The 26,512-nt window shown below is 40.7% G+C and overlaps 1 protein-coding gene and 1 long non-coding RNA gene across 6 annotated transcripts; both read left to right on the top strand.

Annotated features, from left to right (window-relative positions):
* The first annotated feature begins 259 nt into the window (after positions 1-259).
* On the top strand, positions 260-2,730 carry LOC121904078. Its single transcript, XR_006098169.1, has 7 exons — positions 260-380; positions 768-834; positions 1,007-1,106; positions 1,223-1,242; positions 1,351-1,396; positions 1,860-1,891; positions 2,392-2,730. It is a non-coding gene; the product is annotated as an uncharacterized LOC121904078 (long non-coding RNA).
* A 2,660-nt stretch (positions 2,731-5,390) lies between these two features.
* Positions 5,391-26,378, top strand: LOC121904076 (rapamycin-insensitive companion of mTOR-like). Of its 5 annotated transcripts, XM_042421598.1 has the most exons (38): positions 5,391-5,475; positions 5,590-5,637; positions 7,300-7,397; positions 10,322-10,386; positions 10,722-10,853; positions 11,072-11,135; positions 11,744-11,870; positions 12,055-12,224; positions 12,623-12,690; positions 13,147-13,214; positions 13,337-13,419; positions 13,963-14,050; positions 14,306-14,396; positions 14,533-14,599; positions 14,896-14,976; positions 15,199-15,299; positions 15,539-15,704; positions 16,429-16,530; positions 16,639-16,685; positions 16,786-16,921; positions 17,019-17,218; positions 17,361-17,487; positions 17,662-17,826; positions 18,135-18,211; positions 18,346-18,424; positions 18,537-18,646; positions 18,734-18,821; positions 18,960-19,052; positions 19,165-19,271; positions 19,856-20,085; positions 20,257-21,358; positions 21,627-21,707; positions 22,586-22,893; positions 23,067-23,273; positions 23,370-23,522; positions 24,140-24,263; positions 24,376-24,514; positions 24,607-26,378. In XM_042421598.1, the coding sequence occupies exons 1-38, from the start codon at positions 5,427-5,429 to the stop codon at positions 24,685-24,687; spliced, it is 5,322 nt and encodes a 1,773-aa protein (XP_042277532.1). In that variant the 5' UTR covers positions 5,391-5,426; the 3' UTR covers positions 24,688-26,378. The 5 variants fall into 5 exon arrangements, with proteins under 5 accessions (XP_042277532.1, XP_042277533.1, XP_042277531.1 ...); XM_042421599.1 differs by lacking the exon at positions 21,627-21,707 and having other exon boundaries at positions 22,634-22,893; XM_042421597.1 differs by lacking the exon at positions 21,627-21,707 and having other exon boundaries at positions 22,634-22,893; positions 23,067-23,279.
* Positions 26,379-26,512: the final 134 nt, after the last annotated feature.

The raw sequence follows: 26,512 nt of genomic DNA, 5'->3' as shown, positions 1-26,512 counted from the left end.
TCTCTACAGGCAAATCTGAGGGCAAAAATGAACAAAGAACTTGAAAAAATATGGTAAGGATCATCTGTAAGGTTCTGTTTCTGGAGAAGCTGTCTGCACACAAATTCATGTGTGACATAATAATGTGCACTATATATGGTAACTTACTTGAATTTACATGACCCCTCCTTAAAGCAAAAATCATTTTTCTTGAGGCATCCAGGATGGAGAGGAAGCATGTTCCCTCATGTTCCTCTTTACTGTCAGCTAAAGAGTAAAAACATGATTATTTTTAATCTTTCCACAGGACAGAACAGGCAGAGAAATCTAAAAACCATCGAGAAAGTAAGAGTGGAAAAAAGGACACAAACCATGGTGCAGTCCCAGAGAAGAAACGGGTGGTAAGTGGCTTCAATAAATGTTATCATTGTATAACATTTGAACCACAATGGTGTGTTTAATCAAAATTTGATGGAATGATAATGATAAGTAGGAGCTAAAGGGAAGCTCAGAGGAGGAAAAACAACAAACAACATCAAAAAAGAAGGAACAAGAAGTAAAGAAGAAGTTGAAGATAAAAGCACAAACCTACTTTCTGGATTTCGTTTTAAAAAAATCAATATACCAACACATGTAGATACACCGTGACACCAGTATATCAGCAATTTCACATGTTATAATGCCATGCATTGTGCAGAGCAAATTACAAACATCTGAACAACAAAGACCCAGTGTGAACAAACATACAGTGAAAAACTGATGACTGACGTCTCCTTTTCCTCAACTAGATTAAATGGCCTGTTAATGTGACTGAGAGGGGGAAGAGGAGAGGAGAGAAGAGCATCCACAATACAGGTAAACCAGAGGGAAAACTGCTGGCCAGGAATATGGAGGGCTACTGTAAAGACTCCTTGTACTCATTTGTAAAATGTAAAGCAGAAAGAAAAATAGGTGTTGGGCAAATACAGTATAGATAATATCCCAGCAGTAACTGGACAGATCTATGAATTGTATTGTGCTCTTTCAGATGACTTTATGAAGACTGACAATGATTTAAAACAGCAAGACGGGACTCAGTCTGACACAGAGTCTGACGATTATGATGACATCGGGGCACTAGTTGACAGGTAAACATGATGCCTTTTAACACAACATAAACATCTAGAGAGATAAAAAACGAATGTAAAGTTTTTCAGTCACACATTTTGTCTCTTGCTGATTTTATGTTTTCTCTCTTTTTTAGTAGGCTTGAGGCACAAAATTGTAAGTTGTTTGTATTGCTTGTAAGTAATTTAAATGTGTTGAAATATGAAAATATGATAATAAGGCATCTATTTAATCATGACTGATCTTTTTCCTTTTTTTAAACAGTCGAGGACGATGATATTTACGATGATGTGGCTCATCCAGACACAAGGTTTACCTCTTTTTGTATTTTTTTTTTTGTAATGGATGGGTCAGATTTGGTCATTTGTTACAAGAGAAAGCACAGAGGGTGCATTTAAAGTAGATGCTCACAATATGGGAGACAATAGAGTTCAGTGTTTAAACAAAAAAATCACTTTCTTGGATGGAATCAAGTGTTATGTTAAATTAATATTCACAGACGAAGTGTTCCTCATTTAGGCTCAAAAGAAATACTATTTACAAGACAAGTGTCACTTTCAAATTGTGAAGAAGTGAATGTATATTGTTATGTGTGGGTGACACTTAGTGGTTAATATGATTATTGCAACCATCATAACCTGCTGCCATGTTGGTTTTACAGTTGAAATAAATTCTTGAACACTTGTATAAACTCATTTAATCCCATGAATACGTTTTACAGCCCTCTGGTCTGTCTGCCACACTTTACAAAGTATTTTCTCTTTTCCCCTCAGATTTTCAACTCTGACAGAAATGGCCGCAGATGGTAAATATGTCAAATAGAAAAATATTTTCCTAATATTTTTGGCACTTACATAATAACCGCTGTGGTAATATTACATACTAAAATGTATAATGACATCACAGAATGTATGTTATTCAAGTGCTGAGAGGGAAATGTACTTTATTATTTTACTTCCTTTTATTTGACAGCAATTATTACTAATCTGCAGATATTTTTTGCAAAATGATTTTGTAAAACATAATCAGTAGAAATGCATAATTAGTACTTCCACTTTTGATATTGCAAGTACATTTAACTAATAATAATTATACACTTTTGTTAAACTAAAATGTTGAATGCAGGACTTTCACTTGTAATGGTTTATTATATTTTACATTGTGTTTTTTCTGCTTTTAAGTAGGTAAAAGTTCTGAGTACTTCTTCCCCTCTGCACCAGATATTCATTAGGATTCAATTTAAAAAACAACAGCAAACAAAAAACTAAAATTAATTTTTAAAAAAATGTTTCCTTTTTGCTACAGATTGTATCTATGAAGTCAACTGATCTACAATATTGACTGTGACAATGTGATGAGCACGGACCAGATTACTGGATCATTTCAACATAATACAGTATACAGAGTTTGTATATTATTGATTAATTACTTGTATTTATCATTTACTGTTTAAACTATTGTGCATTTTCTTGATCATCAACCTGATTAATACATATCTATTGATACATGTTTTATTATATGATTTATGATTAATACATGATTGTGGTGAATATGTTGTAACTTAACTCAAACTATGTGTGACAGTGCTGAGCTTTTGAACAGTCATTGTAGTTGTTACATGCTGTAACAAATGGATGTTGGCTGGTAGATTGATTGATTGCATTAAAAAAATGTGTAATCATCAGAATTTGTTTATGCAGATTATTGGTTGTGACCATCAATAAACAAACTAGATGCATATTCATTGTTGATGTTATTAAGTTTTGTTGTTGGTTTGTTTTTCAACAGTCGGCCTAAAGATGAACCAGAATCAGATTTATTTGCCAAGTAGCGAGTATAAGGAATTCAATGTGGTCCAGATGTCAGCAGAATAAGCAATAAACATGAACATTAAACCATAATCATAAACACAGACATAGCAGTGTGAGAAAGAGAGGGGCAGTAATAGTGGGGGTTCACTATGTGCATGCACATTGACATGATAAAAAACTATGTGTGTGCAAAAAAGCAAAATATAAATAGAAGTACATGTAGGGGCCTAGATATTAATATAAAGTTGAGTGTAAATAAACTATTTGTGTGTATTAACAGGCTATATGTCTTGTTCCTTCAGTCGGATGTTTGAGCTCCACTGTGCAGAGTGATGTATGTGCAGGGTTTGACACTTTAAAGCTGTTTTCACATTTATCTGCTGAAAATGGAAAGTTTCTGTGAGATAATTTAACTTTTATGTGGAAAAACCATATCAGACACAAATTATTATGCAAAATTGAGTACTTTATATGCAGTACATCTTAAAACATGTCTGCAGCAGGGGATCTTTAACTTCTATTTAACATGATAAAATCATATCTGTGAAGGAATCTACCCATTACCGAGCTGTGAAATAGCATCCTCTTCACTGTCACCAGGTCGGATTTATGTTTTTATCCCTGATAAGGGATAAATGGGGGATTGAGGAGGATTCAGTTTATCTCAGGTTTTTTCCCCCCCATTACTTTATTTATAGAAAGCATCACTTACAACATGTGTGACAATAATACAGTAACAGAAAACAATTATGCATCATACTGAAATAAAGGTAAGAGAAAGGACATGACTTCACTTTAAATTTGTTGATACAGTCAACATGGTAACAGGACAAAGGGTCAAAGTAATAATGAGTCAAGTCAATTTTATTTATATAGCACCAAATCACAACAGAAGTTATCTCAGGGCACTTGTCACATAGAGCAGGTCTAGACTGTACTCTTCAATGTACGGAGACCCAACATTCCCCCATGAGTAAACACTTGGCAACAGCAGCAAGGAAAAACTCCCCTTTGACAGGAAGAAACCTCAAGCAGAACTGGGCTCTAAGTGGGCGGCCATCTGCTTTGACCATTTGGGTTGAGAGAGAAAGAAGAGGAAAGAGGGGAGAGAGAGACGCAGAGAAGCACAGCAACAACAATAATAACAATAGAAATATGACTGATAATAATAATGGTAGCAGTCCATAGAAACCTGTGAGACGAGAAAGCACAAAACTCTGGGGAAGAAGCCAAGTTAGTAACATGAATTAATGGTACATGAATGTGTACAGAGGAGGAGGAGGACGAGAGAGGAGTTCAGTGCATCATGGGAAGTCCCCTGGCAGTCTATGCCTATAGCAGCATAACTTGGGGCTGGTCCAAGGCAAACCTGGCTGGCCCTAAGCATATCAAAAAGGAAAGTTTTAAGCCTACTCTTAAACGTAGAGATGGTGTATAATAAATGAATAAAAAAATATATATATATATCTTTACAGAAAAGGTAGGCAATAACGTCAGATTTCTTTTTTAAAATCTCGGAGTACACAAACTGTATGTGCACATTTCTTATCGTTTATCATTTGGATAGACTCAAAATACTTTCTAAATTCAATCATGAAAAGTTCAAAACGAGAGATCTTGAGAACTTGGATTTATGGATGTGAAATTTTCCTGGTAAAAGCAATAAATTGACAGTCTGTTGAACTTTCTGGTTTTGTTTTCATAGTATAGTATTACATTCTTGGCTTTCCAGCTTAATTGAATGGTTGGTTTGAGTCTCAAAGCCATCTTCAATTTTTTTTCCAGAATCCTGATGTGTACAGACATTCATAAAATAGATGTTTAGTAGTGTCTTCTTCATTTTTTTTATTTTATTTTATTTTTTTACAAAATTCACATCTGTTACCAATATCCTCAAATCTTGAGACGAATTTGTTGGTGGGATATATATACGCACAATTCTGTAATGTACTTATTTCAGTTTGTTGGGGATAACAAATTTATATGGGAGAAGCCATGTTGTTTCACATAAAAATGAGAGTTCCACACAAATTACCCACTTGGAGTCATTTTCCTTTTGCATTAGAAATAATTGCTTACATGTTTATTAGTGTATTTGTGACTTTTAATATTTATTCCGTTAATAAAGAAGGTAGGTTTCAGTTCCTATGACTGTTGCCTCTCAGAGTGGCATTTCATCAGCTGAAGGATTCCACTATAGGAATAGCTTTTATTACAATTTGATATTCTTTATAAGTGACAAGAAAGGTTTTTAGGTCTGAGAAATTCCTCATAACTGAGAATTTGAGCTTCATCATTTTGTAAGTGCAAGAAAACTGATATTCCTGTCAATCCAATGTTGCAAATATAGTGATTTATTCTCTCTGGTTTTGTACTCATTGTTCCATATAATAGTTTTTGTGGGGCTGATCTCAGGTCTGTGGGAGGTCTGCTCTGCTGTTGGCTGGCTATGTCGTTGTCTTTTTTTCTCCCTCTCTCGCGAGAAGCCGCGAAGTTTCCGGTGTTGCGTGTGTGTATGTTCCTGGAAACATGGCGGCCAGCTTCCGCGGCCGTCCTATCCGGAGTGTTCGGATGCGAGGTAAGCATGAACAAACTCGGCTCAGTGCTCTCTGTGTTAACGGGATATTGTGAAAGTACATTTTGTGAGGCATGTGATGACCCCGGCGTGTCCGCGGTGTGTGTTTTTGAACAGGTCGGAATGACAGCGGGGAGGAGAACGTACCGCTGGATCTGAGCAGAGGTGAGAGAGAGAGAGAGGCTTCATCTCATCTCAAAATGGATGAGCAGCCATCAACACTAGCCCTGTGAAGCGAAAACACAGTTACTCAGTGTCCTGTCGTTGTTATTGCCATTTCTCCAGGTTCTCCTTTTTGTGTTTTGTCCTATAACACTGCGAGCGACATCATAATAAGTGGCGGCGACGAGCTAACGTTAACTTAGCTGCCACCAGCTAACCAGCAGCCATGACGACGCTGTGTTGTTGTGGTTAGTGAGTGTGCAACATAGCCTGTTATTTAGCCAGCCAGCCAGACATATGTGCTACAGTCATGTGTTGGTCATCGCTGGCTGTGAGGGACATCTGAGTAGCATTTTAACAGCACACGGAGTGCGCAGGGTGTGTTTTTTTCTTTTCTTCTAGTGGCATGCTGATGCACAGCTGCACAGGCTGTTCACATTTTTTACTCATCCAGCAGCAACACTGCAGAACAGTTTGTTTACATGACTGTCCCAGTCTTTAGCACCAAACATCTTGGCTGGTTTTATTGTAACCGTCTAAATAAATAAATCAGAGCTGTTTTTCAGCCGAAATGCTGAAACGAATGCAGCTTTATAAAACCATCTGTACCTTGGTGTCGATTACATGATTGTAAACCCCCCCAAAATAAGCCTTTATCTGTCAGCTGTTTCTTCATGGATGTGGATAAAAAAACAATCCATCCATTATAGATGATCTTTTTTTTAACAATTGTTTGTAAATCCTGTCCTTACAAGATTGCAGATTGCTGTAGAAATTGTGTTTCAGTCAGCATTTTTGATGAAAATTTATATTCTTAATTTTACAACCTATTACTCTTTTACAATTCGACAGTTGAGCTCATAGGACTTAGTTTTACAATCCTGTATTATAATTGGCAATCATTCCTTGAGTAGGAGTTAGGGGGTCGTCAGGTGGGCTCCCTCCTTCCTTGGTGTTTCGTTGATAGGCCCTCGCAGCAACAGAACTTCAAGAGGATCAGTCAAGTCCGGTTTCTGTCAATGATTCAATCCTGTTTATGCGGACTGTAAGTCATATCCAGCAGCAACAGAACTTCAGGAGGATCAGTCGAGTCCAGGTTTCTTTTGTCAGTGATTCAGTCCTGTTTATGTGGATTGTAAGTCATAACAAGCAACAACAGAACTTCAGGGGGATCAGTCATGTCCAGGTTTCCTTTGTCAATGATTCAGTCCTGTTTATGAGGACTGTAATTGTGATAGATTGTGACTGGTAGGTCATGTTAGGGGAAAATATTGTATGCAACTCTTTAAGCTGATACTTTATTAGTTTCTGCAGCATTTACCTTTCAGCTGAAATAGAGAGTCTGGAGCAGCTTAACACGTTCAGGCACTGATTCTTGCTAAAAGAACACTCCTCTCTAAGAATAGTTTATCTTGTGTCAAGAACATTTAGCATTACAGTAAGCACTGAATAGTTGAAAGGAACTGAAAACAAAAAACACTTCCCTGCTCTAGTCTGGCTTTTGCTGCTTAGACCTTGTTTTTAGTGCACACACTAAATTAGCTTTGCCAGCTAAACAGACTTCCTTCCTGCAACATATCAATTACGGTTCACAGACTGATATTATGGCAATATTGCTTAATGCTTGTCTTAGTTACATTGTATTTCCTTTTCTTTCTCCTGCAGAACCGTCAGAAAACTTCCGTGAAATCCTTCAAAATGTGGCCAAACCGCATGGAGTCAGTAACATGCGAAAACTGGGTCACCTGAACAACTTCACAAAGGTAACGCTGTCAGTTTATGATGCTTTTCATTAGTTATTTGAGACAGTGTTTACAACACTGAAAAATAGTGAAACTGCCAAAATTGCTGTTAGTTATCTCCTAAAAACCAACCGGAGAGCCCAGTTTCATCTGCTTTCAGTTTCATCTACAGACATGCGGCGTTTCATGGAGACTGTTTAGGTGTCTGTAAAAATTGACTGGCTGTGTTCCCCTTCCTCTGTAGTGTCACCACTGACCTCTCCTTGATCCTCTCCTCGTGGGTGTTGCTGCCAGCAGGCCTAGCTGTGCCTGTCATTGTGATGCTGACAGTGAATGTAACAGGAGCTCTAGGGATGGGAAAGCACTCCTAAAGTGCATCAAGAGCAGCACTTTGACTTTGAAACCTGAGATTTCTAATGTTTGAAACATACACTGTTTTGTTTATGGGTGATACATTTACTAACAGGGCAAGTATTATGATCAGTCTTGTATTGGTTTGCATCGTAATGTCAGTGGTGCAAATGAATAATTGTTATTGAGAGCAACTAAAATGTGTGTTCAGCTGAAATGAAACACAACATAAGTGATCATAGATTGCAGGAGGTGACAGAACTGCTTTAAACTGCTGAGACCAAGCTGAGTATTCAAGCTGTGTCTTAGGGCTGGCAGATATGGACAAAATCAAATATCCAAATTTTTTAACCAAATACCTTTTATCAATATTGCGACAATATTGTAGGGATGACAATTGGTGCTGTCACAAATTATTTACACAATGAGATTTTTGATAAATAATCATCAGTAATGTAGATATAATGACTAAGTGGATAAAGGCAAATAATAGAACAGCGAGAATAGTCTGATATGTTCAGAAAAACCAGGAGAAGACAACACTTATGACATATCATGATACTGCGATATCCAAAATCTAAGACAATATCTAGTCTCATATCACAATATTGATATAATATCAATTTGTTGCCCAACCCTTCTGTGTTTGTTCCACTTCTTGCCAGACAACAGTTGTGGTGCACAGATTTATTGTTTGCAAATAAGCAAAGGAGGAAGAAGAAGAGATTTACTTGTGTTGCTATTGTTTTATTGTGAATGGAGAAGTTTTTGAAGAGGATAGTGTGCATGGAAGTTGTTGTTGTTGTTGGAACTTGTAAAGAGTGTTTTTTAGATTTTTTTTTTTTTTTTTTGGTGTGGACTTTCTTTGTGTCAGCATTGTGATGGACTTCTACCTAACACATACAGGGACACACTCAAACCTTTCTGTTATTCTGAACAGGAATAACAGGATGTAGAAAATTAGCAAATAATTTGCAAAACTGAAAGTCAAGTATAAGGGGAAGATCACAGTTTCTTGTACTTTGAGCACATTATTTTTGCTCACCATCATATCTCATTGAGAAAAGCTGAAAGCATTTATGCAAATGGCCATTTCACCTCATCCTGGGCACTGATCCCTGTCAGATATTTTCTCATTTCTGCTGAGGGACCCGCCGTCTTAAACCATATTTGACTGCTGCTTGCAGACACATTTTGACTGATCACCAGCCGTAGTCGTGCAGCCAGTGAGTATTGGCCTTCAGAAAACTAGGCAGCTGGTGCTGTAGCAGGCTGAAGCCTGAGTGTGAGTCTGAATTGTGCGTCTGTCATTCGTGCACCTAACTCTCTTGTTTACAACAAGACAGCAGGGTAATATCCATGACGTGTCTGTGTGTGTACGTCTGTTGCCTCTGATTCCTTATAAGGGTTCCAGGACAGGGAGGGTGACCTAATCCCCCTGGAGAGTGTCACATGCCCCTCTCCTCGTCTCCTCTCCCCTCCTCCTGCCTGCTTTGGCTTTGACATCACAGCTGGTTCAAAACAACCCCCTACTCACCCTACTTCTGCTCCCCCATAACATCCCGTTTCAGCTTTCCTCCTGCTCTGCTCTGTGGTTTATGATGGAGGAGAGGGGAAGTATGCATCTAGCACCAAGGAAAAAAATCACAGAAATCTACCTGTCTAATTCACTTATCGAGTTCCCTGATGGTGCTGCATCATGATAACGTAGATTGAGCTGCTGTGATGGAGTAGCACTGACTTCTTGGTAGTGCTCGGGCACCTATAAGAAAGGTGCCAGCTCCAAAATGGCAGCATCTTTTTTCCCAAGGAGCTCATTGCTTTCTGCACATGATGAATTTTAGTCTGTGTTATTGCTGGCTTTGGCCTCCCAGCTGACACAGACAAAGACTTATTGTTTTTATAATGAACTGCCTTTGTGTACATAAAATTTGAAACTTGTATACACCAGCTGTGTGTGGGCCCTCTGTTAATGATGGAGGACCTGTTGTGAGGGGACTGCTAAAAGTGGCTATTCATGCTGAAAACAGGGTTGATTTCCAGGCCTGGCTGGGGATGATGCAGAAAACAGGAACATATAGTTTTGCTATGAGTGGAAGAATATTACAGAACTAGAAAACAATTGCTTTCTTTCTGTTACGGCATGATGCATTTCCAACACACACATTCACACACTCAAGAAACGGTAGAGGTGACATAACCTGACACCCACGGCTGGACCTGTGAATGTGTTAACTCAACACTTTCATAATTATAACCTCTGTCCGCCACCAGTGAAAGCAAAACATTATCCATTCACGATTCACCTCCTCCGAATAAGTCAGCATGTAACAGACAAGTGGAAAAAAACAACATGCATGGCTCCTGCAGCACCCTGTAGGAAAGTGTTTTGCTGTCGGTTAGTTTGGATAGTCAGTTTGGTTCTCATTAGGCTTGTGCCAAACACAGTGAGCTTCCAAACCCCCTTATAAACACTTTGAGGTGCCCTGATGTTACCATAATGCCTTAACCAGCCGTATGTTTATTCTTGATCAGAGCTGTTTTAATCACAATCAGTGTATGAAATCATGTATTTCTTTTTCTGTGTGTTATAGCTGTTATGCAGCATTGGCCACCATGAAGACAACTTTGGGTTTACATACGAAGAAATCATCATATGGTAAGTGTTGTTTGCAAGCAGTAGTTTAGTGATAGTACACCATGTACTTTTCATCAAAATGAGCTTTATGTCACAATAATTGCCTTGCTGTTTATGCAGCAAGTGATATTGATAAATACCCTATAGGTTATCAGTGTTTGTCAGTATTTTGCATTTTGAATACAAATTTGAGTTTTTAATTGAAGAGCAGTTGGAGTTTATTATAAATGGTTGTGCTTAAGAAGGAATTCAGGAAATAATAATAACCTGTAAAGTTGTTAAGTGAGTTAAATGAGCTTAATTGTATGTAATGTTATCTATTTTCGACTCACTGAGGTGCGATTTTTACTCCCCAGTCTGCGACTAGCTCTACTCAATGAGGCTAAGGAAGTGCGTGCTGCAGGGTTGCGGGCACTCCGCTACCTCATTAGAGACACCATTGTGCTGCAAAAGGTCCTCAGACTACAGGTGGACTATTTGATAGCCAGGTGAGAGTCCCGCTTTGTCCATGGAAAGGTGTTGTCTGGCTGATTTTTTTTTAATGTTGAGTCAAAGCATATGTGCCAGTTTCTTTGAAATACTTTGCTTCAATAACACTTGTTTCCTCCTGCTGACACATTTATTTTTCTCCTACTAGCTGTTAGCTTGCTAGCTGGCTGTGGTAAAAGTAAAAGACATGATTAATTATGCCTGTGTGTTTGTTCAGATGCATTGACATCCAGCAGAGCAATGAGGGGGAGAGGACTCAGGCTCTGAGACTAGTTCGAAAGGTAAGATTATACATATTTTTTGTTCTTGTTCCTCCTCAGCGGTTCTTTCGCTAATTGATTTATAGAGTCGCTATCATGTCACTGGAGGAATTTGCCTTCATGCCCTCACTGCTCAGGCTTGTGCCAGCATAGTGCCACCATAAAGATCATTGGGTTAGCAGCAGTGTCAGTGTGTGGACGGTTCGCACGAGTCTGCAGGCGAGGATATTTATAGCTCTTTCTGTAGTTTACTGTAAACCTTCTTCACACATGCACGCACACACACACACATACACACGCACACACACACATACAGAGGCAGGCTCTGGTTTCAGAAAAGGACCACTGACCATACAAAGCAGTAATACAAACCTTGTGTTCATGACATATAGACTGATCACAAAATTACATTTGTGTTAGCACTTATTAAATTGTAAGAAATGTGTTAGCTGTGACCATCACACCACATTTTCCCTTGTTCATCAGACACTGTCTGTCTCTGAACATTCTCAGGAAAAAAAATGCTAACATAAAAAACATTCAGGTTATTTATTTTTTTGCCTCTGTTTGTCCAGACTTGTTTGATGACTCATGTTTTTCTCCTCCTCCTCCTCCTCCCTCCTCTGCAGATCATCACTGTCAATGCGATGCTTTTCCCCACCTCTATTGCAAACTCTCTAATCGCCGTGGGAACTGATGGACTACAAGAGAGAGACCGCATGGTCCGCGCAGCCATCGCCATCGTCTGTGAGCTAGGTGAGTAGTGTTGAGATGGAGGTACACAACACAGATGTAAAAAAAAAACTATAATTCTGCCTCCTCTTTGAGCGCACCTTCAGGTTGAGTTGCAATCTTCGCGGACAGAAATACCTCGCAAAATACTTATTTTGCTTTGAATAAATATGAAAAGCGTCTAATATTATTTCGTTGTTGACTGTAGCCCTGAAGAACCCAGAGGTGGTAGCCAAACGGGGAGGCCTCAGCACCATCCTCAAGAGTGTGATTGACTGTCAGCTGAGCCGCATCAACGAAGCTCTGATCACCACCATCCTCCATCTACTCAACCACCCACGTACACGTCAGTACGTGCGTGTTGACGTCGAGCTAGAGGTACACATACACACACACACACACACACATATGAATTCAGAGGAAGTGGCTGTTTATAAATGAGCCTGGGAGTCATTCCAGTCAGGATTAGCAGCTGTAGGTTGCCCGTCTCTTTCCCATGGAGCTTAGAGTAATCAGTTACAACATTTCTCTAAAGCCTCATTGTCTGTAAACAGACACCTGGGACAGAAGCATCTCATCACTACCGACATAATAGCCACATAGATGTCATATGAGACAGGTTAATTATTTCTGCAAGAGGTTTTATGGGAATATTTAAGAATCCTTTAACTTAATTTTTTTAAAGAACAAATAAAAAGCTGGTAGAATGTATTTAATTATTTATTCCTATTTTACACTTGCATTACATTTTGTGTGTGTGTGTTCTGTCCCAACAGCAAATCCTCGCGCCTTTCACAGATTTTCACTACCGTCACAACGCAGATATGGCTGAAGGGCAACTCAAGTGAGTGTGTGTGTGTGTGTTTGTGGGATATGAAGAGTGTTAGTGTTACAGTAGAAACAAAAAGATAGTGTTCTGACATTTCCGTCTGTTTACTGTTTTCTGTGTTCCTATATTGGTAACATCATGCGTTGAGGGTTTGTATAGTGTTTTTGTGATGTGACCCTTATTATCAGGGCTACTTGACTCCACAGTGACTCGCCTGAGGGATGTGGAGTGGGCTAAAGTCATGATAATCCGTTAAGTCACTCTGAAAAGACTGGCTTTGAAATAAAAGATCTATTATTTATTCTCCTTGACTTTCATGTTTTGCTCTGCTTACATTGGTAGCGTAGTTTTGTTTCTTTCATGAAAAGCTTTATAATGCTGTGTGAAAAGTGCCGTACTGAGATCATAATGATGTTGTGTGTATGGAACACGGTGTCCTGATTTTAAATGTTTGTGTTTTCATGGTCACAGGGAGGACAGAGAGGCACGTTTCTTGTCTAGTAGAATGGCCATAGTGGCAGCTTTCCGCTCCTGGTCTGGTAAGTGCTCAGATATAATGATAATCATAATAAACATAGTTATTTAAGTGAGAAATATAAATGAATTTCTTTTAAATTCATTGTGTTTTACAGCTGAATGTTTGTCTTTTTTTTTAATGTAGGGATTATCAACCTATGCAAGGCTGGAAATTCTGGAATCCAATCTTTAATTGGCTTACTTTGCATACCAAATATGGAAGTTAGGGTGAGTATCGAAACAGCTGCATACCTAATATGCAAAAATGTCCTGGAAAATTAGGATATTTGTGGATTTAAAAGCAATGCATAACTTTTGTTTGCTACTAAAGCAACCAAGACTTCACTGATACATCTCTTGACTGCCAAGTATCTTTCCCACCAGTGTTTATTTTACAGCTTTAGTCTAACCGCTAATTTCTATGGTCACCAGTCTGATCTCATTCACAACACATAGCACACACATGGTAATGACATGAGCCACCTGTTATGGGAAAGATTCTGGTCGTGCAGAGTGTGATATTGTGTATTCAGAGGCAGTCATGGTACAGACAGATCAAATAAGCTCAACAGATCAAGTACTCATAGATGTTATCACTCAGTTTCCTGTGGATTCATAGAGAAACTGGAGCTCCCTCAAGCCTTTGGCGCATTATGTTACACAGTGGTAACATTATGATTGTGGAAGTGCTCTTCGGAGTGCTGGTAAATGTACTCAGTGCAATATCAAAAATGTATGTGTCTCATAGCTTTAATGTAATTTGCCCTGCAGAAAGGCTTGTTGGAGGTGTTATACGAGATATTCAGGCTCCCAGTCCCCATTGTAACTCAAGACTTCACAGAAGCTCTTCTAAGTGTTGGTAAGTAAAACATTTTTTCTTTCTTCAGAATTTATTTTTATACTTCATCCCACTGTATCTTTGTACCCAGCAGTCTGGCTGTTTTTATACACAGCTCCATCGAGTGAGAGGTTAATAAGGCTGCTTGGCTTTGCAAAAAGCATACTCCAGAGTTTTACGCTAAAATGCTTTGGTCCTATTATAACGTAGAATAAGTCCATATTTTATCTTATATTGTATTGTATATAAGATATTCTTTGTTCTGGTCTACCTCAGACGCCGCCAGGTTCCAGGACACCTGGAGACTGTCTGATGGGTTTATTGCTGCTGAGGCCAAAGTCATCCTACCCCATCGGGCTCGCTCCAGGTGAGAGATGAAATGAGAGCAGAGAAATAGAATAGGTCGAACTTTTTGTAAAGAGTAATCTGCTATCTGTAGGCTCAGTCTTTACATGAACCGTGAAATTTGAAATGGATTAAATTTCCTCTGTTTGGTTCAACAGGCCAGATCTGATGGACAACTACCTTGCGTTTGTCCTGTCTGCCTTCATCACCAGTGGGCTGTTAGAGGTGAGCCGATGCAACAGAATCACTGCATTTATATTGGGGCCTAATCTTTCTTTCATTCTTTTTTTTCATTCATTCATTTGCACATACATGCAGATTGTTTTATGTTATCAAGCTAGTATGGCATAATAAAATAATAATAATGATACATTATCATTTAGGACTAAACTCCTCTGACTATTTTACGTTTCCATTTCATACCACACATTTTCATCGCATTTGTGCACAGCAGTTTTACAAGTTTTGAATGCTTCGATTAAGCCATGTCCTCCTCTCTCCTCTTCTGTTTGTCACTGTAGGGTCTTGTTGAAGTGGTGACTAGCAGTGATGATCAGCTCGCTGTCAGAGCCACCATCCTCTTAGGAGAACTTCTACACATGGTAATATATAAAAATAGGGGCTATATCTGTGACCCATGGCATATTTTGGAAAGCTAGGGATAAATATTGTTTTGCCCACTGACACCCAGCACACTAAATAAATCACCAGTTTGTCACTACACAAAAAATGTATGTATATTTCTGTAAGCTGCCATGACGGCGCTGTTATAATACTAAATGTATTAATCTTTGCTTTTCCCTCCGCCCGCCTCTCTTGTTTAGGCAAACACCATCCTTCCTCATTCCCACAGTCACCACCTGCACTGCCTTCCCACCCTCATCAACATGGCAGCCTCCTTTGACATCGCACAAGAGAAACGACTGTGAGTACGCTCACACATGCATTTCTGTGTTTTTTTTCCTCACACACACAAGAAATATTTCAGTACAAACACATTTATTTAGCAGAACTATATATTCTTGCACAGCGCGTTTCATTTTTTGCTCCCTTCATAAAGGCACTTTGATAAGTAGTGCTCTTGTAAGAGTGAACACAGTGCACTTCTAGAGGTGAATCGTTAAAGTAACATTATAAATATATCTTAAACTTTGTATGTTTCAGTCGGGCAAGTGCAGCTGTCAACAATCTGAAGCGGTTCCATGAGAAGAAGAAGAGAGGAACAAAACCACACAGTCTTTATCTGGACCACATCATCCGCAAGTCTGTGTCTTCACATAACCGCAGAGAGTCACACTCTCGTTCCCACAGGGACATCTATGTCATTAAGGTAAGAATATACATGCTCTTATATATTCTACATTTTTAGTTACCTTCTGTACCTTGGCAACATCTAAAGATAGTTTTAAATGAAGACTCATTTTGGAAAATCCTCACAAATGATAAAACATGCCATTCTTCAACTCCAACGTTGTCTTTATATTGTTAGCTTGCGAGCTAGACACCAATTTATCCAAGAGTGACCTGGGTCTAGTTCAGAGTTTGGAAAATGTGCGAAGCCAGCTGTGCGCCAGCTGTTGTTGATTAGCAAATGGCTCCAATGCGTGTACTTCTTCTTCTTAAACCACAATGTCTCATTTTGTTAAGTACACAAGAAACAATGTGTGAACAAGAAAGCTTTGAAGTTATTAGACAGCACCTTGGACAAAGCTTGTCAAGCTGTTTCCTTTTACTTTCAGTGTTTGTGCTAAAAACCACTGAGAAGCTGTAGTTTACTGCAGTTTTAGGACAGATGTGCTGTTTGGCACAATGTAAAGCAGCTGAGTTCAAACTCAGGAAGCTGTGTTCACCCTAAATCACAGCCTAGAGTGGCTAATTGCCTTAATATATCGATGATAACACTAATGCTGATATCTGCTTTCTGCTAAGCAATATAATTCTTGATCATTAGCCGTATGAAATTGTTGCAAAGCCTCAAAAATCAACAGCCTTGTATTCCTATTTTCTTACATTGTCAAATCAGTATTTTCTGTTTTCTGTGTTTCTGCGTTCAGGACACAGAAGAAGCACTGATGATGAATCTAAGAGAAAGTCACATTCTCAACCACAAGCAGAACCTGGAGTGGAACTGGTTGCTCATTGCCACCATCCTTAAGGTCAGACTGTTCTCATGTAGCACCACAGACTCTGTAAAATGCACACAGATGTGCCATTTGCCATTTTTTGTTTCTGTCTCATGTTTAAATGTTGTTTTTCTCTCCCAGTGGCCAAATGTAAACCTCAGGAACAACAAAGATGAACAGATGCACAAGTATGACCCAGTCGCATCATCAAAACCAATAACAAACATATGAAGTAGTTTATGAAGTACTTTTCTGACAATTATTGAATACTTCTTTTTTTTTTTGCAGGTTTGTGAGGAGACTGCTGTACTTTTATAAACCCAGCAGTAAATTGTACGCAGGGCTGGCATTGGATCACCCAAAGGCCAGACAACTCACTGTGGTTGGCTGTCAGTTTGTCGAGTTCCTCATGGACTCGGACGAGGTCAGAAGAAAAGAAAGATATACACAGATTCCTATTTTTAAGGTCATTTTTTGTACTTTTCTAACCTGCCTGTCCTGTTGGTCCTTCCTCTCTCTAGGACGGCCAGGGTTATCTAGAGGACCTGGTGAGGGACATGGTGTCGTGGCTATCCTCATCCTCAGGGCTGAAGCCCGAGCGCTGTCTGCAGAGTAACGGCCTGCTCACCACACTCAGCCAACACTACTTCCTCTTCCTGGGGACACTCTCTGCGCACCCACAGGGAGTCAAACTGCTGGAGAAATGTGGCCTGTTTCAGTGGTGAGTGTACAGAAACAGCCTCACAGCTTTTCTCAGCTTTCCCAGACGCATGGAGTATAAGACTGTTGATGGCAAGACACACTTTATCAAGCTCCCACTAAAAACTCAATCTACCGTCTGTACTTGTTTTTTGTTTTTGCAGCCTGCTGAATCTGTGCTCGGTGAAGAACCAGGATGCTGTGCTGAAACTAGCTGTATCCACACTGGACTACAGCAGAGACGGTCTGGCCAGAGTGATCCTCTCCAAGATCCTCACTGCTGCTACTGATGTAGGGAAGCCACACAAACAAAAACACCTATAAAGTTGTGATGGGGAAGCTGCTTTTAGTTATCACTTGTTTAGGATTGTTTAAACACTTCATGTCACACTGCAGAGCCTTTGGTGTTTCCATAAGGACTGGCATAATCATGTCCCCTCTTTCTCCCACAATTCCTCTGAGCAGATCTGCAGACTGTATGCCACCAAGCACCTGCGCGTGCTGCTGCGAGCGGGTGTGGAGTTCTTCAGTAGCTGGGGCATGGAGCTGCTGGTCACACAGCTTCACGACCACAGCAAGGCTGTATCCATGGAGGCCCTGGACATACTGGACGAGGCCTGCGAGGACAAGGTGACTGCTTGAAAATGCATGCATCACACAGGGCTTGACACGGAATGAATACTCAAATGTATTTGTCTAAAAAAATTGATAATATTTGTCTTTCAAGTTAGCATATTAAAAGTATGAATGTGGAGAATGGAATGTGGGGAAAAAACACTTTTTTAGCTTAATGGATAATAAAAGAAAGAGGGAAAAATGATGGACAGACTTACAGTGTTGAAAGATTCATATAGGGAGTTTTTTTTCCATCTTTTGAGGGTGGTATTGTGTGTCAAGTTCTTCTACTGTCTTACTCAATATGTCGTGCTGTTTGACAGGCCAACCTCCACGCTCTAATCCAGCTGAAACCAGCTCTGTCCCACCTGGGAGACAAAGGCCTCCTGCTGCTCCTTAGGTGGGTGTTTACCACAACAGCACTATTTACCAGACATCATACATAATATGTTTTGTCACTTTATGTAATGCCAAACTGTCCGGATGTTTTTACATGCCTTTTCAAATACACTATATCCTGTCTCTACTGTTCAGGTTCCTGTCCATTCCTAAAGGTTTCTCCTACCTCAATGAGAGGGGCTACGTCAGCAAACAGCTGGATAAATGGCAGAAGGTGGAGCATATTTTCACACAGCAAAATAAACTCTCATTTTATTTATGTGGCTACTATTTTATTATAATAGAGGTTTTAGTTTAACTAAACCTAAATGTCTTTTGGATTGCAGGAATACAACCTGAAGTATGTGGACCTGATAGAGGAGCAGCTCAATGAAGCACTAACAACCTACCGCAAACCTGTTGACGGAGACAACTACGTCAGACGCAGCAACCAAAGGTGAGAAGCTGCACTCGAAGATATGAATTGTTTTTAGTCACCTGCTGAGCCCTGGTTGTTTGTAATTTCTCTGATTTTTGTCTCCAGGTTACAAAGACCAAATGTCTATCTCCCTGTGCACTTGTATGGTCAGCTGGTTCATGATAAGACAGGCTGCCATCTATTGGAGGCTCAGGTAACTACTTCAGCTTACTTTACTAGCACACCGTTTCTTCCGTTTAATGTTCTACTTTCGGTCGCTCTGGGGAGCAGGGGGTTGTGCAGATTTGGAAGCCTTTCCTCCTAACGCCTGTCTTTTTCTGTCTGTCTCCAGAGTGTCGTTCCTGACCTCAGCTACACGGTTCGCTCCCCGATGCTGGACACCTGGGAGGGCATTAAACAGCTGAAGGCTGCTCTCTGGGCATTGGTCAGTAACACTTGAAATCAGTTCATGTCTGCGTTTCTGCGGTTCCCCTGTCATTAAAATAATAATGGTAATAAAGAAGTGGCTCTGATGGTATTTGTTGTTTTCCCTGCAGGGCAACATTGGCTCTTCAAACTGGGGTCTGAATCTCCTGCAGGAGGAGAATGTCATTCCTGACATCCTTGCATTGGCGCAGCACTGTGAGGTGCTGTCAGTACGAGGGTAAGTCTTTTTTTTTTTACACAAATGGACACATACAACTATAAAGCTCTTTTTTTTATCAGTTTGTAAAATACTCAGATTTTATTTTTAAAAGAAGTAGTACTGTTCACTCAGATTTTATGTCCCAAGCATCCAAAAGTTCTGTTTTCTTCTGCAAGAAGACAATGTTCACTACAGTTCACAGTAAACAGGATCCTCTGGTGGTGAGGACAGCTCATTGTTCTAGTAAAGAGAAAAACTGGGCAAAATTAGGTTCTTATTATGCTGCATATCAGTCAGATGTCAAGTAATTAAAAACATTTCACCAGGATTCTTGTAACATTTCATTTTTGAAATACAATTTTCTGTTTTTCCAATATTTGCCCTATAAATAATAATAATAAAAATAAAGTCTAATGTTGATTATTGAAAAACTGACAAGATTTGTTCCTGTAATTTGGCACCAATTTGACAATCCCAACTGTTATTTTAAGTGCCCTGAAACATCTCTCCAACACAACAGATCAAGCAAATATTTCTCCTAGTGTATAATGTGTCAACAGAACACTGTTGTATGTTTACTAACCATCCTTTCATATCCACAGGACATGTGTTTATGTGCTGGGTGTGATCTCCAAGACCAGACAGGGTTGCGAGGTGCTGAAGCAGTACGGCTGGGATGCTGTCAGACACAGTCGCAGGACGCTGTGGCCTGTCACTCCAGATGAGGTCGACACACAGCTGACCTCCGAACTCTCCTCAGTACCGAGCACGCTCAGTCTGAACTCTGAATCCACCAGCTCCCGCCACAACAGCGAGAGCGAGTCTCAACCAAGTATGTAGGACTTTGTTTTGGGTTTTTTTTACTTCCATTTGTAGGTCAAAAAACGCTGCATCATCTGTATCTAGTTATGTTTATAATGTTTTTATCTATCCTGGAAACTATGGTGGATATTTCTCATTTTAAGTTGCTTTTGTGTTTCTAATTTATTCCTTGTGCTCACAGACATGTACATCCTGGACGATGACAAGTATGAGGTTCTGGACCAGTCAGACGAGCCCTCTTTCTGTCTACACTCCAAACCAGTCAAGGACCGCAGCCCCTTCACAATCCTGGCCTCCACGCGCTTTGTTCGCACACGCTTCCTCAACTCCCTGTCCCTCCCAAGCAAGAAGCTGCGCTCCACCAGCGACCCCAAGACCCCATCAGGCTCTCGCACCCCTACTGAACTCAAGACGGGGAGTATGAGACGGAACAGGACAGTGACTGAACCCTCCGTCTACAGCCCAAACCAGGGGGACGTCTTCACCCCTGTGTTCAATGGCAGAGGAATGCCGAAGAGTCCCACAGTGAGCCTGGAGACGTCATTTGTTGGGACCAGAGGGGGCTCTGAGGAGCAGCTTGTGGATGGCAGGCTGGCCAGGGGAGGAGGCTCAGGCCTTGGACTCAGCGGTCTGGGAGGACACGTGGAGCATCCCAGCCGGGAGAGGGAGCAGAGCAGCCGAGAGCGCCTAGCAGGAGGAGACGGTGGCTCCTCGTCTAGTGGAGGCAACGTGGGAGGGGGTGGAGGAGGCGGTGGAGGTACTCAGTTCAAAAGCCGCAGTCAGAGCTTTAACACGGACACCACAACCAGCGGCATCAGCTCCATGAGCTCCAGCCCGTCCAGGGAGACCGTTGGAAACCCCGAGCAGCCTGAACCTGAACCAGACTCTTCCGACTGTGTGAGCCTTAACACAGTCGTGTCAGCCAAGACTGTCAAAACGCTCTCCTCCCTCACCCCCCAGTCTCAGACCAACCACATGTCCACGTCTAAGTCCTCCACTGTCTCTCTGGTACCGCCCGGCTCCTCGCACACCCTCCCCCGCCGAGCTCAGTCTCTTAAGTCCCCGTCAGTAACCACCATCAAGAGCCTGGCTGACTGTAGCTTCATGTACACCAGCCCAAGAGATGCGCTGGGTTATGCTACACTGAAGAGACTGCAGCAACAGAGGATACACCCGTCTTTGTCTCACAGCGAAGCGCTGGCTTCACCTGCTAAAGATGTGCTGTTCACCGACACCATCACCATGAAGACCGGCAGCTTGGACTCCAGGCTAACACCTCGCAGGTAAGGCCATGCTACATGGACAATATGGAAGAAAGCATACACTGTTGTAACTTTTAAAGTTGTTTTTTTTCCTTTTGTCTTCATGAATATTCATGTTACTGTTTTCAATGATGTGTCAAATGTCATCATCTCCATTGTTTGTTATGGAAAGACTTGTGAGAAAAATGTAAGACTTCAGCAGATATGTGTGAGGGAAAGGTTTTGGTTTCTGTCTATCAGCAATCACAGGTGTGTTTGTATTTTGCGCACGCTCTGCTGTGTCTGTCAGGATGTCAGATAAGAGGGAAACCTTTCCAGAACCCGGCATCTTAAGTCCATACCGCAGGCTGTCCAGAACGCTTGTTCCGCGGTGGGTGGACCTAGCCTGAGTCCTCATTAGTAGAGATGTAGCTTCTAGCACAGATGTGCTCCAGACAAATGTGTCCCCACTGCTTTTACTTTAGTAGCAACTATAGCTGTACACCCACAGTGGTTTGTCGCCATTGCTTTGACTCCTGTAGCTCTTGAGTGTGAGTAAACCCCCCTGTAGTTTGGTCAGTTGTTGGTTGTTCCCTCCTCTTAGAGCTGTAACCCTTCATAAAGTTAGAAACAACACACAGGTAGAGTAAGGCACCACTATATGGATGTGACTTTACTGTTTGCTTCACTGTATGTTAACCAACACAAGTAGCTTAATAACCTCTTAACTTCCTTCACAATCACTGTATATATACTTGATCAGAGAGTGTCTTGCATTGAGGGTCTTTCACTCAAAATTATCCTGAAATGATGAGTGGAAAATTAGACTGATGTATATCTTTACAGTCCGATATTAAAAAAATACAGTGCTTGAAATTTTAGATCATACTGCGCTGCTCTAAGCCCTTCATCCAAGGAGAAAAATGACTTTTTTACCCTTCATATGAATCTCTCCTGCCTATATTTAAACTTGTATGAGGTATTTTTCTCCACGTGAAGCTATAGACCACAGGTTTTTGTTGCTTCAGTCTTTTTAAAGCTAACTGACATCGCATTAAGGTAGTGGTATCATACCTTTGGGGGACACGTGTCCTCTGCTGTGAGTTTGTGACCTGTAGCTTCTGCCCTGGTAGCTTGCTACAATATGAAAGGCTTTAGAGCCTGTTATGTTCCCAACTTCCTTCTCACTCTCTGCTCACACAGTCTCCATCTCTGTGCTTTTATCCACCATTTTTTTCACTTACTCCCCACGTTCCCTTTCTGTCCCAGTCTCTCCCCCCGGGTCCTCTCACATGCCTCTCCTCTTGCCCTCCCTAGGTTTCTGAAGGCTCTGAGCTTCGCCTCTCTAGATAAAGAGGAACTACTCAGCCCCATCAACCAAAGCACTCTGCACCGCTGCTCTTCAGTGCGCTCTATGGTCTCTAGCGCCACCTTCGGGTGCAACGATGACTACGTTGGCCTAGCACTGCCAATGGACATCAATGACATGTTCCACATCAGAGACTCGGCCTACTTTCAGCAGAGGATCAGCCCACCGTCAGAAGAGAGAAAACGCTTCCTCTTTGGTGACGGAGATGGTAAAAATAACTTTATCCCTGAATAAAAGACAAAAATATGTGAGGAGATTTTGAAACAAAATTAAGTTGCTCCAAGTTTAGCAGGGAGAGATTTTGGAGCTGTAGATGGAGCGAGAAGAGCAGATTGTTTGAGATAAGAGTCTACATATTTACCGTGGTCGTTCCCTCTATAGGTGATCGTCCTGCTATCCCAATACTGAAGACACAGTTCAGTATCTCTGAGCTGATTGTGAACCGAGGCGACAGCCAGAACCACACAGTGGGTTCAGACGAGACGGGGCTGCAGGAACACACTGAAGAAAACTGCCTCTACTGTGTGGGATCCAGCGTCCTCGGATACCCCACACAGCCACAGATCAACAGCACGCACCCACGGACAGGTGAAAGTGCGCGCACACACACACACACACACGGTCAGTCTGTAAACTCAAACCTCGATCTAGTATGTAACTTCTCTTTTTTTTTCCCCCTGCCAGACTATGTAGACTTCCCATCATGGGGAGGCCAGAGCGGCCATCGTCTGGAGGTGATGCCTCAGTCCAAGTTCTCTGGGGTGTCAGGCTGCAGCGACGCTGCCGTGTCACAAGGCTCAATCTGTAGCACGCCCACACCTGGTGACATCGTCATAGGTAAGACTGTGAATAGCCACAAACTGCAGACTTGAGTGTATTTAAGACTATTTCAGCATGTTCCCTTTGTAATTCTCTCTTGTTCCTTTAACTGCTGTGAAATGTCTTTACAACAAAATTTCAATATTACTTGAGTTCCTCAACAAACAACACTGAATAAATTTGAACTTATATTTTCATCATTTTACATTTCATCTCACAGTTGCAACCAGAGGACTGAAATATATGAATAGGGAGAGATTTGTCTTCAGTGTGGTTGGTTCTCCACAGTCCAGTTTTTCTGTATTTATTTGATTTATTTAGCCTCTATTTAAACAAAAAAGCATTTTGAAATTTTTTTCAAAATCAGAATTAAACATACAACAAAATCTATGATGAATATTTGCAGTATAAACGAAGTAACTGGCAGCTTCAGTTTGCTTCTGTGCTTAACAGTACACATTTCACTCACAGAGTTAAAATAACTGTCGGACAACTAACCAACTAGAACAAACCACTGTGCAGAAAAAAAAAGATAAGATAAGGAAAAAAAAAACTTGGTCAGTGATACTGTTTCATTTTATTTTCTTTTAATTCATTGAGGTGAATATTTAATATATTTTTGATGTGTCCTTTAGGTGGCAAGGCGATATCAGAGGACGGCCCCGCCTCCCGAGTCTTGCTGAGGAAGGAGGTGCTCCGCCTCATCATCAACCTCAGCTCCTCCGTAGGAACCAAAGGCCACGAAACAGGACTACTGACGTAAAGCTCTCTCTCCTCCTCACTATACTTCCTTTTTTTGAGCTGCATGTTAAATAGCAGAACAATAGAAGTTGTGTTTTAAAGGCCTGTTAAATCTCTCCCTTCCCTTCAGGATAAAGGAAAAGTTTCCCTATGCGTTTGACGACATCTGCCTGTACTCCGAGGTTTCTCACCTCTTAGCCCACTGTATGTTTCGCCTGACCTCAAGACGCTTCATACAGGAACTCTTCCAGGATGTGCAATTCATGCCAGTAAGAGATTATTCCACTCTTTCCCTTTCTTTCCTCAAAATATCTTTATGCTTTCTATCACATATATGATATCCTCTTTGCTCTTTTTCCAGATGTTTGATGAAGCAGAGGCGATCCTGACAAAGCTACCAAAACCTGTTGAAGAGGACGTTGACCCTCCTGTAGAATCCTGATCATCCTTCCCCCCTTTTGTTCCCTGCACAGCCCCCAATCCTGCCACCCTACAAACATGGAAAGAAAGCAAGACTGAAAGACAGATACGGCTGTAAGGATGGGGAGGCGTTTGGCATGTTTCTGTTGCTCTAAACAGAGCACCATAGCCAAGGAAAAGGAGGAGGTGGTCATCACTCGCCTTTCTTCTAGCAAATTAGAGCTGGAAACTAAGGACGTCAATATCTGTAAACAAAGTTTAACCTAACACGCCTAATGCTGTTTCAGACTTTTTTTTTTTTTCTTTTTTTTTTTTTTACAGGAAAAAGGGGGAGCAGTTTAACCAAATACTGTTTTCAGATGGGGTGGCAATCTTGAGCAACACTCAATAATAATAATAATGATAATAATAATGATAATAATAATAATACATCAACATAATGCTTAAGGACAAGCTGGATCATTAAGACAAAGACTCACGCTGTGTTAAAAAACATAAAAAAGAAGAAAAAATTCTATCAACATTTTATCTCTTTCCAGAGGTGGTGTTTTCTGTAATGAAATGAATAAGGCATGTTGTTGTGTCTACCCAGTGATTCCTCGGAACCCGTGTTCTTTTTTCCCCTTATGAAACAAAACACTAAAGAGAGTCCTGCTGTTTTTATGTTTTTTTTGTATCTGGAGCCTTCCTGGTTCACATCCCACCCCGACCTGTGATCTGCTCTAGCCGGATATGTGCTTTTGCTTCTCTTGCCTCATCACTTCCTACAACCTGTAGCCTCTTGTCAGCACAGACAGCCAATTACTTTTCTATTTCTTGTATCTCAGACAATCAAACATCACTAGTATTGTACTTTCCTAAGCACTATATATGTCACCCCTTACACAGTACATAAGGAGAATAGCATGTGATTTTATGCTAGTTTATGCCATCCTTTACCTGCTTAGGACCTTTTAAATCTTTGGAAAGGTGCTCTGTTGTATAAGTTATGTAATATCTGTTCTGTAGACTGACTCATTACAGACTCAGTACCAAACTCCTCTCATTTGCAGGCATTTCCAAAACCCCGCATAAGCCCCACAGCTCCCCGACTCTATGCCTTCTTACCTCTGTGCTTCACTTCCACTGCATGTGCAACAAGCATGGCAAATCTGTAACCTGTTGTCACCTTAACGTGTTTTCTCGCTTGTAAAACTTTTTGAAGATAGGTTGCCATTACATGCTGCCATTACATTGTAGGAATATAATTACCCCTTGAATCTGTTTCCACAATGCAATATCACCTGTCTGTCATTGGCTGAGATGGAGGGGAGGGGGGGTGCGATGACTAAAGGATTTGTAAAAGGTTTCCAGGGAAACGGGGGATCTCTGTTTCCATTGGCTTGTTTTTGCTATAATGCTGCTACACAAATGGACTCATAGAGAGATGATTCATAGATCAGCTGAGTGATGTCAGATCCGATCTATTTATTATATGTCTGTACCATAGAGTGAGCTCAACCAGAGAAGAAAAAAGTTATTTATATTTTTTCCTCAAGACTGTATTATAATTTAAAAAGATTTGTTTTTGTTTGTTTTTTTTTTTCTTTTTTGCCTGAATCGTGGTTTCCCTTGTATAATGTGTACAGTATGTTTTGGGGGCATTGATGACCTAAAGAAACATACAATCCTATCAAAGGGATGCATTGTTAATAAAACAAAATTTGAAATACCCATGATGTTTGACTTTATTTTCGTATTTTCATTTTTAATTTGTAATTTCTCTCTTAATTAACTCATGACGGGCGTATTACAATGTCACTGTCTAAAACTGTAGAACCGTTCTGTTTCAGCAATGTTCTCACATT

Source organism: Thunnus maccoyii, chromosome 9 (genome assembly GCF_910596095.1).
Source record: "Thunnus maccoyii chromosome 9, fThuMac1.1, whole genome shotgun sequence".
Classification (NCBI taxonomy): domain Eukaryota; kingdom Metazoa; phylum Chordata; class Actinopteri; order Scombriformes; family Scombridae; genus Thunnus; species Thunnus maccoyii.
Note: the sequence above shows the minus strand (reverse complement) of the source record. Positions and strands in the feature narration are given on the sequence as shown.